This window comes from Rissa tridactyla, chromosome 21 (genome assembly GCF_028500815.1).
Source record: "Rissa tridactyla isolate bRisTri1 chromosome 21, bRisTri1.patW.cur.20221130, whole genome shotgun sequence".
Taxonomy (NCBI): domain Eukaryota; kingdom Metazoa; phylum Chordata; class Aves; order Charadriiformes; family Laridae; genus Rissa; species Rissa tridactyla.
The window spans coordinates 4,273,285-4,282,872 of NC_071486.1; the positions used below are offsets into that span (position 1 = coordinate 4,273,285).

At 46.4% G+C, this 9,588-nt stretch overlaps 1 protein-coding gene across 1 annotated transcript; it reads right to left on the minus strand.

The window, feature by feature from the left end:
* Positions 1–1,202: 1,202 nt before the first annotated feature.
* PPP1R15B (protein phosphatase 1 regulatory subunit 15B) lies at positions 1,203–8,841 on the minus strand. The gene is made up of 2 exons (XM_054181345.1): positions 7,066–8,841; positions 1,203–4,113 (listed from the first exon to the last, which is right to left on the minus strand). The coding sequence occupies exons 1-2, from the start codon at positions 8,614–8,616 to the stop codon at positions 3,910–3,912; spliced, it is 1,755 nt and encodes a 584-aa protein (XP_054037320.1). The 5' UTR covers positions 8,617–8,841; the 3' UTR covers positions 1,203–3,909.
* Between the last annotated feature and the right edge of the window lie 747 nt (positions 8,842–9,588).

The window sequence follows — 9,588 nt, forward strand, 5'->3', positions numbered from 1 at the left end:
CTACCGCTCTGGTTCTCAGCTCCGAGCAGCACTTTTCTTTAAGGCATAAACTAAACAACCAATAACTCGAAAGCTCTCCCCAAAACGTCGCTCTGGAAGAGGGGTGACGAACCCCGTGGCTCTTGAACTCATTCCAGAGACGACTCCGCCACGACCATGTCACCTGCAGTGAGCGTGCCACCAGCATCACCACTCTGGAGGAAGCTTGTCAGCAGCCCAGCCTCATTTCCCAGTATCCCACTGGAAACCCCTGGAAAAGCCGATTTATGCCTGAAAACACTTTGGGAAATGAAGCCCACATCCTGTCGCCACCCTTGTCTTCCAGCCTCCTTCATCCCACCCAGCAAAGAGCCCCCAGCCGAGGGCGCGATGCCCCAGAGAGCGCCCAGCTCCTGCGAGGCATCTGGGCTCCACGCTCCTGGAAAACTCTGCCAAAATCATGGTATTCCCTAGTCTAAAAACCACGGAGTGATAAGACGTAGCTTCACACACCAACAAAAAAAAATAAAAAAAAATCGTTAAAAACAATTATGGTGGATAATGCTGCGCAGGATTAAGTGTCACTGGGCCTTGCCACCTTCCCATGCTCGCGCGTATTCTGAGCTCCTCACCAAACACTTTACTCCAATTCATTAAAAAAACCCAAAAGGAATAAATAATTGTCTGCATTATAGGCCAACGCTGCGTTAAAACAGAGGGAAGTGTTCGGGCTCTTCTCTAAGCGAAAAACGAGGTAGATGTGACTTCTACTCACCTCACATTTGTTTTAATGCAAAACCTCAAGAAAACTTCAAAAAACCCCACCCTGAAATGCCTTCAAACCCACGTACTATTCATATTTAAAGTTATGCTAACCAGCGAGCAAACTAAACCCAAATCTCCGATACTCGGCTTCAATTAGGGCAACAAAACATTAACATCCCTGTGTACACCAAGCCAACACCTCATCTGAATAGAACTAATTGCACTTGCACACTTTGTATTTTAGTTTAAAAGCTTCATCAGTCCGAGGAGCCCTTTTGGAAGGAAACTCACAGGGAAGAGCATCTGCTTCTAAATGACCACAACCTCCTCTGAAACACCAAAGGTGATGAAAAAAATAGTTCACATTCTGATAAAGCTAAACAAACGTGCATGAATCACGCTTTCATCCAGTTACCTGATGTCTCCCCTAAGTTCTTTCAAAGAAAAACAATTTGGCATTATCTTGCAAATATCTTTATTACAATGTACAGATTAGTTCTGAATAGTTTTATTATGTACAGAAATATAACTTTAGATATAAAAACCCAACAAACTTGACACAAATCAATTAAAATCTGTATAAAGCCAATGTTGAAGGTTTTCTAACTTCTCTAAATTATACAAAAATAAAATCTGATAATTACAGTTTTGATTTAAAGTTCAACAAGTGTTATTTTTACTGTCTCACTCAAAGCACTGACACACGTTCTGTATGACCATTTTAAGGTACGTTATAGGGAAAATGGGGACAATCAAGCTTAGCTTTCTTCTGAGGTGATGTTTACGGTGATGAATTTAGTGTTAATTACCTGTCACCTTACACTGGATACTTTGAAAACACGAGAGGCAGAACAGCTTACCCAAGCAGGTATGTTTGAGTGGGAATCAGCAGTGTTAGAACACAGTGCTTGATACACTGCAGACTGGAAAAAAAAAATTCTCAAATGTTAGAAGCGCTTTGGAAGTAGTTTTTAATCTAGTTTACATCCAATTTGTCCATTCTGGTTGTTTCCAGCTGTAGCTTTTTCCAAGCTTCTGCAAACAGCCGATCAGTATTTGCAGGTGTTAATTCACACCACTCCAAAGCTCCTCACAAGCACCAGGAAAACAAGTGAGTTGTCCAGAATAACTGAAGCACCAACAAGTTTCTCCAAGATCGAAGAAACTAGGAGAGTGACAGAAAAATTGCTATAGAATATTCTGCCAAGAGCAATGAACAGCGTTTTTACTTATCAGTCATACTTGGACCATAAGTCAACAAATTTTCTACTGTAATTCTATATTTGTCATCCTGCGTGCTTTTTCTAAACTAAAAAGCAGAACGGCTGTTATCAAATGATACAGGAAAATTAACTCCTAAAGAATTAGAATTTCACAACTAAAACTGTCTTTTGTAGGAAAGAAGAATCCAATTATTTTTTATGCCATGTGGATGACGAATGCCATTGCTGCATTGCTCCCAAGCAGCCAGTCCATAAAGCTGCTCGAGTTTCAGCTGTGTTTTAAGGTTACGCGACAACTCTACTGTGTAGAGTTCATAACTGTAACACTTCTAATGTGTAGCAGAGAAAGGGAAGAAAATACATCATGCAATAAGAATAAACCAAAAACTCTGAAATTTGAGACAGAATTAAAAATAACGGCCAAAAAGATAGCATGACAAAGCAGAAAATTCAGTAAAGTGCTGTGAAGCTTTTCTGTATCTGTAATCTTCTTTCGAATTAAAAATTGAAGCCATTAATGAGATAACAAATCTGAAGTTTTTAGGTTTCTCCCTTAAAAAAAAAAAAAAGGGAAACAATTATAGTCTGAACCAAGTAGCAAATCATTTATTCACACAACTTTGTGCAAACAGATAAGAACTCTTTGATGTTTGGTATTTATTCCATTGCATGACCTCATACCTGCTTGGCTAACAGCCACACAACATCCTTCAGGTCCAAACACATATCCAAATGGTGTAGCTTTTCTATTTTTGACTGAAACAACAATTAAACATTTTAAGTTAGGAACATAAATAAGGAGTGTTTTTCTTCCACTGAGGACCTCAACTTTCAGATCCTAAATGTGAAATGTTATTTTCGTACCAGATGAACAAAAGTGCAGACGCATAGAGGTATTAATACTGGCTTTTGGTAAAGAACACAGCAACTTGTAGCCTTAGATTTCCATAAATCAAAGATAATTCTCCTCAAAAGTACCAAAACAAGCATATTGGATACAAGAAATATGTAGAATCCTCCACTTCAATCCCATCTTCAAAAAGCAGAATCAATTACGGCAAAGTTACTCTAAGATTAAGAAGAACTAGGGCCTAGTTCCCTGTGCGTGGCTTAAATTCAAACTATCGGCCATAGCCTCGATACATACCTTGAAGCTTTAATTATTGATCAGGGCGAGGCCTTTCATTGCCCTGAAAGCAAAGAGGTTTGGTGCACAAGCAGCCAACACCCTTTGGAACAGTACTGGGTAAAGGTATTTATTTAAATAACAAGAAACCAAAGGGCTTGTAGTGCACCAGAGCTCCCCTGAATCCCCCAGTGTGCTAGACTGAAATATTAAGACAACAAAGCATTACATAAACACTCAAACATTAGATTACATGCAAAACTGGGATCTTAAAAGGAAGGAATAAACTATCTGCTTTGCAGTAAAGTTAAAATTGTTAGCTAACAAAATTTTGAGACTTTTGTACAAGTCAGAAAATGGAGAAGCACAAGGAAGTAGCACATACCTCTAGAAACTTTAAATCAAAACTGCAATAACTAGGTTCTGAGCCCCATAAATATCTCCTTCAAAATAGGTTTTGCTTTTTCAAAGTGCAAAAATCCAACTAAATAGTCACCACTTCTCCACATACGGCAGACAAGGCATTTTTGGAATGGATTTAACCTAAAGCAGTCTGTTCCTCAAGTGTTACTTAAAAGGAATGCAATTACACCATCCTTACCCTTGATGATAATCAAAAGGTTTTGTCTGGATACCAAAATGGGACACACAGATATATCTGTTGGCTGAATATCGAACTGGGGAAAAAAACCTGTTAAAATCACACTTTTCTCCCCATTTCAAAATAGCACATGCAGCTGCCACTTCTTGTTTTGAAGATGTTCATGAGTGCGTAGGGTCACGCAACTACCAAATCTTTTAAGGTGCTAGAAGAGATCAACCCTCTTGTAAGTAGGTTTCTTGGAGTCTATGAAATACTTTTTGCCTATGCTCTGTCGTGAAGCAGTATCCTATGGCTTCTTCTGTTTCTTGGATACGTTTCTGGAACCTGCATCCATCTCGTGCAAGCTCTTCCCAGGGTCCTTTACGATCCTCCTCGCTGCTTATGTAATACTCAGTAACTTTTTCAAGGAAGGTTACCTGGAAAAGACAAGTCATTTAGTAAAGTGTTAGTCAAACACTTGTGCAAAAAGGAGCTTCATATTTATTTGCACACACAAATTTAACAGAAGTTATTAAATGCCTAAAATAGCAAAAAGCCTCAGATATGCTACCAATTCATGCTAGGTCTCTGCACCACCCAGGCCAGAGTATATGTCACCTCTCAGCTTTAAAAGCCACCAGTTGCTGATTTCTCCCTCTATCAAAAGTAGTGCTCAAACTACTAGAGTTTCTGAACTGCTGCCTAAGAGGCCTCTTTAGGCTGACGGCAGATCACACAGTGTTCCCTGTGAAATAACACCCTCCCTGACATCAGCACTGGGTTATAACCTTACACAGATACGGTTCAAGCAGGTAACTCAGTGGGACATGCCAGGACACTCACCTAAGGCAAGAAATATGCTACCGGCCAACACCTCTGATTACTGAGGCTCACATAATAAGAAAAGGAAGAATCATTGTTCTGTGGAATAAGTAATCGTGTGAGTCAGCCTGTACTTCAGCACCAGAAAAAGAAACCACACCAAGCTACATATAAGGAAGCGACACTCGTCACTAGGTGATGGAACAAACCCATCTATTCAGAGCTGGGATCAAATTCCAGTCTATTTTAAGTTCATGCAACAAAACGAAGTCAAAGTCATGGCACTTTAAAATACACAGGAAAACTTTGACTCTCTGCTATTTTTAAGAACTATTAAGCTATTTTAAGAAAACAAAGAAATTTACAGGCTCAGGATCTAAACTTGACTGCATTTAGACTACCACTATGCTAAGGATTTAAGTTTTTCTGTTATAGAACGATAAGCGAAAGCCAGACTATTTCAGGCTCCTACTGAATCTTTCACTTAGCTGTACAAAAGGCACAAAACTGAAGCATCCACCAGCTCTCAGACTAGGACAGATTCTTCAAGACAAACCAAACACTGTCCTTACGGACAACTCCACCAAATTTGCTGTAGAACAGCTACCTCTGGAAGGTCAGGAAGAAACTTGGGGGGTACAAAAAACCTGCTGCTCCATCCCCATGTTTTATTAACACAGAACCCTAGATTCACACCCAGTTCACGCTAACACAATGAGTGTAGAGTGAGACTGCTTTTTGTGGTAGTCACCTTCCAACCTTCACAGAAAACATGAAGGTAACAGTTACAGAAGAAATGACCTACAGGAATAATCAGCAGTTGAGGATAAAGAGCTGCAAGGGATTGTGCAAAAGCAACCTCCAGAAGTCATCCCATTCTAGGGCAGCATTCCCAAATTACTGCCGAGCTGTCTGGGAAAGGCAGGGGCATCAGAGCCCACACATCCTCACGTAGTGTCAATGCATTTGCTAACTCGCAACCGAAACAAAACACTCCCAGGTTTTACGACTCTACAAACAGGAATATTGCTGCTGTTTGTTTGCAGGATGCCAGATAGGAAATAGCCTTGAGCAGGATGAACGGCCTGAAGATTTCCCGGGAACACCTTGGTCACTGCAGTCACTGCTCAGCAATCTCTGATGTTTAGCAGCCAGACCTAATTAAGTCTCTGCTTTCAGGCACACGGAGCTGTTACATCAGCCTATCCCTTTGTGAGTTCCTACCTTACATCCTTTTTACATCAGTCTAGGACACCCTTGGGCACAATTACTGGATTCTGTAACATCACGCTGAATGTTGCGGCTAGATCACCGTTCTTTCACCATGTCAACAGATTGCACAGACTCAAGCAATAAATTAGTCAAAAAATTACTACTGGTAAGGTACTACATCCTTGACACGCAACAACATTTTAGGTCACAGAAGTATGAACTTACAGCAGGGCTCATCAGTGCTACCTCGCAGCATTTCAGACAGATGCTCTCAGTTACAGAGGACCTCTTGCAAAAACTGTTTGAGTATTTCCCATTTAGATTAAAATATAATAATTTATCCTGTGTGAACCATTAAATGCCACTTGCCCTAGCAAAAACAGGTACGAAGTTACCTACAAGTCAAGCTCTCAATTAAAGAAGAAAACAAATCTCTCCACTGTAAGAATGCTAAAGCAAGCATTATACAACTTTTCTATTTTGATAACTTGTTATACTAGTGTATTACCCTGGGACTTGGTATCACAACTCATAAAAATGTTTGCACTATCAGGCAAGACTCAGACATTGCACCTGAAAAGCCATCTTGTACATCCGTAGTACGATAAAACTCATGAGAAGATGAATTTGTTTCTTACTCTTTACATGAATCCTATTACATGTATTAAAAAGTTTTCTAATGCACTAACTCAACTAACTTTTGCGCTCAAAAGCCCAGTTCCAGATTACATCCTTTTAATAAACAGCTGCTGAATTGTAATAGTCTCTTAAATGGAAATGGGAGTATTACTATACTCTCTATTGAGACTTCAGTGGCTTACTGTAGCATGCGTTAACCCACAACACAAGATTTCTTCCTATTTCAAAAGACATTTGTAACTCAAGCAGGCTTATCACAAGTCCTAAAAATGTTTACAATACTTTACATCTCGATTACACTACACACGCAAAGGTCCTAAAATACTTTATCAACATTATTCATAACAGAAAGGTGTACTTTCCAGAGGAAAAAATGACATCACAGTTCTCATCCGTTTCTCCGATAACGAAAACTACGTTACAACACAAATATAGAATGAAAACTAGAAACGGAATTTAAAGAAGTTACCCGCTCTGTGTCACTGAATTACGAAATCTACCATCACGTGTAAATGATGAGGCACAGTCATTTCAGCCAAATAATTAGACCATAAGCTCATGGGGGCATGATCTGCCTCCCCCGTGGCTGGAATCCCGGCACAAGTAACCTCACCCATTTGCGTACCTCACGCAACGTGGGTTTGTTGTTTGGTTTTCGGTTTGGTTTTTTTTTTTTTAGCATCCCCAAAACACAAAAACATAAACAAAGTATATACCTTTTTCCGCTTGGTACTTCTACATTTCTCACCAGAGAGAATGCCATGCTGCACAAAGCCAGTGACCCCACAGTTATGTTTTTCCAGCTGCACCCGACAGACAGTTAAGTGACTGTGCTCAGAAACAACCAAACTCGGCCTCTCTGCTCCTTTTAAACCAGGCGTCCCCTTTTTCTCTGCTGTTTGAAAGGCTGCCTTGAAATTTAAAGGGTTATATGGATCATCTGAGGTACAGAACGAGTTCCAAAGTTTCAAGTTTTCTGCCTCATCCACACTGCTACAGTCCCAGTCGTCCTCCTCTTCAGAACTAGGGTGAGGTGAGCCTGAGGACTCCTCTGCCCATGAAGAATCTTCCTCATCCTCCTCCTCCTCCACATCCGACATATCCTTTCCCGGATCACTGGAAGATGTCTGAATGGTGGCTGTGAAGTTCTGAGGGTTGTATGGATCCAAACTGTAGAAGGAATTCCAGAGATGAAGCCTCTCCCCGTCCTGGCTATCAGCATCTGAATCAGAGGGGAGCCCTTCGCTGTCAAACCCGTCATCATCATCATCATCCCAGTCTTCCTCATCATCCGCACTCTCCTCCCCACTGGAAGCTCCCCCTATGATATAGTCTATTAATTTATTTGCACAGACAGGTCTGGCTGAAAATGTAAGGTTTTGCTCTATTTCGGAGTCCTTGTCATCCTCTTCAGCCAAGCCTTCTGCCTCAAGTGCTCCCTTCTCAGCTGAACCCCTGATCCCCTCCTGCTCCACGGGACCACCTCCAGCTTGTCTCCCTGACTCACTCGGCTCCTCGGGCTGCTTCAACTCCCCGGTGTCACACCGCTGCTCCCGCCGTCCCTCTACCTCTTGACAAACACCCTTGTGGTGCTGCTCCTCCTCCAGGCTGTGATAGCCGTGGTCCGGCTCTGGCACGGCCAGGCCGCCGCTCGCCAAATGCCACCGCTGGAGAAAAGCCAAGCGCTTGCTGCAGAGGAACTCAACCTCCCGCAAGCCGCCCCGGGCAGGGCAGCCTCGCCAGGCCTCGGCGGGGACGTCGGCTCGCAGGGGTTGGGGCAGATGGCTCTTGCCGGAGGAGCCGGCCTGGCCCTGCTCCGGGCCCAGCACGTACCAGTCCACACGCCGTAGGGGGAAGGGCACCAGGCTCCGCACCAGCCCACTTCCCCAGAGACCCGCCGGGGGCTCCGTGCCGCCCTCTCCCCCCTTCTCCAGGGCCTCCTCCGGCCACGGCAGCGTCTCCTCGGTCCAGTCCAGCGAGGCGGCCGGCTCCGGGAGCAGCAGCAGCGGCGGCTGGGGTCCCTTGGCGGGCGGCTGCCCGGCGGCGGGGCAGAGGGCACTGCTCAGCGTGGGGCCGGGCAGCAGCCGCTGCAGCAAAGCGGGCAGCGGGGAGAGGAGCTGCGACATCAGTCGCAGCAAGGAGAAAGGCGGGCTCGCCTGGGGCGAGGCGCCGGCGGGGGCCGCGCTGGGCCCGGCCAGCTTAGGCCAAGCCGCGGCGAAGCCCAGCCGGGCCCGCCCCAGGCCGCGTTCCCGGCCGCTGGGCTCCATGAGCGGCGGCGGTGGGCTGAGGAGACTCTTCAGCGTTCCCAGCGGTGCGGCGGGGCCTGCGGAGCGACGCTCCGTCGAGGGGCTGCGGGTCGGCGGTCGCAGGGGTCGGCGGGCGGCTTCCCTCGAGTTCTCGACTCCATCCTGCTGCAGGCGGCGGCACAAAATGGCGGTGCGGGGCCGAAAGCGGCGGCTCCACCCGCCCGCGGCCTGCGTGAGCCCCGAGGGGCGGGGCCACTCCAAAGACGCAGGCGCCTGCCCGCCCCCTCGACGTCACCGCGCGCCGCCGCCGTCCATTGGGCACGGGGGGCCGTCGCCGGGGAGGAGGCCCCGCCCCTCGCTCCGCGTGGGGATTGCATCAGCCGGCGCGCGGCGCGTGGCAGCGCCCCCTCTGGCGGCGGCGGGAAACCGAGGCCGGGGGATGAACCGGGCCGCGCGGCGGGGAAGGACACGGGCTCGGCGGAGGTAAACCGGGGCAGGGGCAGCTGCCCGTCACCCCGGAGCCCGCCAGCCAGCGGCACACCCCAGTTAGTGTTAGTCACAGAATGGTTTGAGTGGGGAGGGGCCTTAAAGCCCAGCCAGTGCCACCCCCTGCCCTGGGCAGGGACACCTCCCACCAGCCCAGGTTGCTCCAAGCCCCGTCCAACCTGGCCTTGAACCCCTCCAGGGATGGGGCAGCCACAGCTTCTCTGGGCAACCTGGGCCAGGGGCTCACCACCCTCACAGCAAACAATTTCTTCCCAAGATTTCATTTAAATCTCCCCTCTTTCAGTTTAAACCCGTTCCCCCTCATCCCATGGCTCCCCTCCCTGATCCCGAGTCCCTCCCCAGCTTTCCTGGAGCCCCTTTAGGGACTGGCAGGGGCTGGAAGGTCTCCCCGGAGCCTTCTCTTCTCCAGGCTGAACCCCCCCAGCTCTCTCAGCCTGTCCCCACAGCAGAGGGGCTCCAGCCCTCCCAGCATCTTCCTGGCCCTCC

What these genes read in the sequence shown, in the direction of transcription:
- PPP1R15B (XM_054181345.1), bottom strand. Translation starts at nt 8,616, where the DNA reads ATGGAGCCCAGCGGCCGGGAACGCGGCCTGGGGCGGGCCCGGCTGGGC. An exon ending in GAAGTACCAAGCGGAAAAAG is followed by an intron (nt 4,114 to 7,065) that starts GTATATACTTTG and finishes TGTCTTTTCCAG; the next exon opens with GTAACCTTCCTTGAAAAAGT.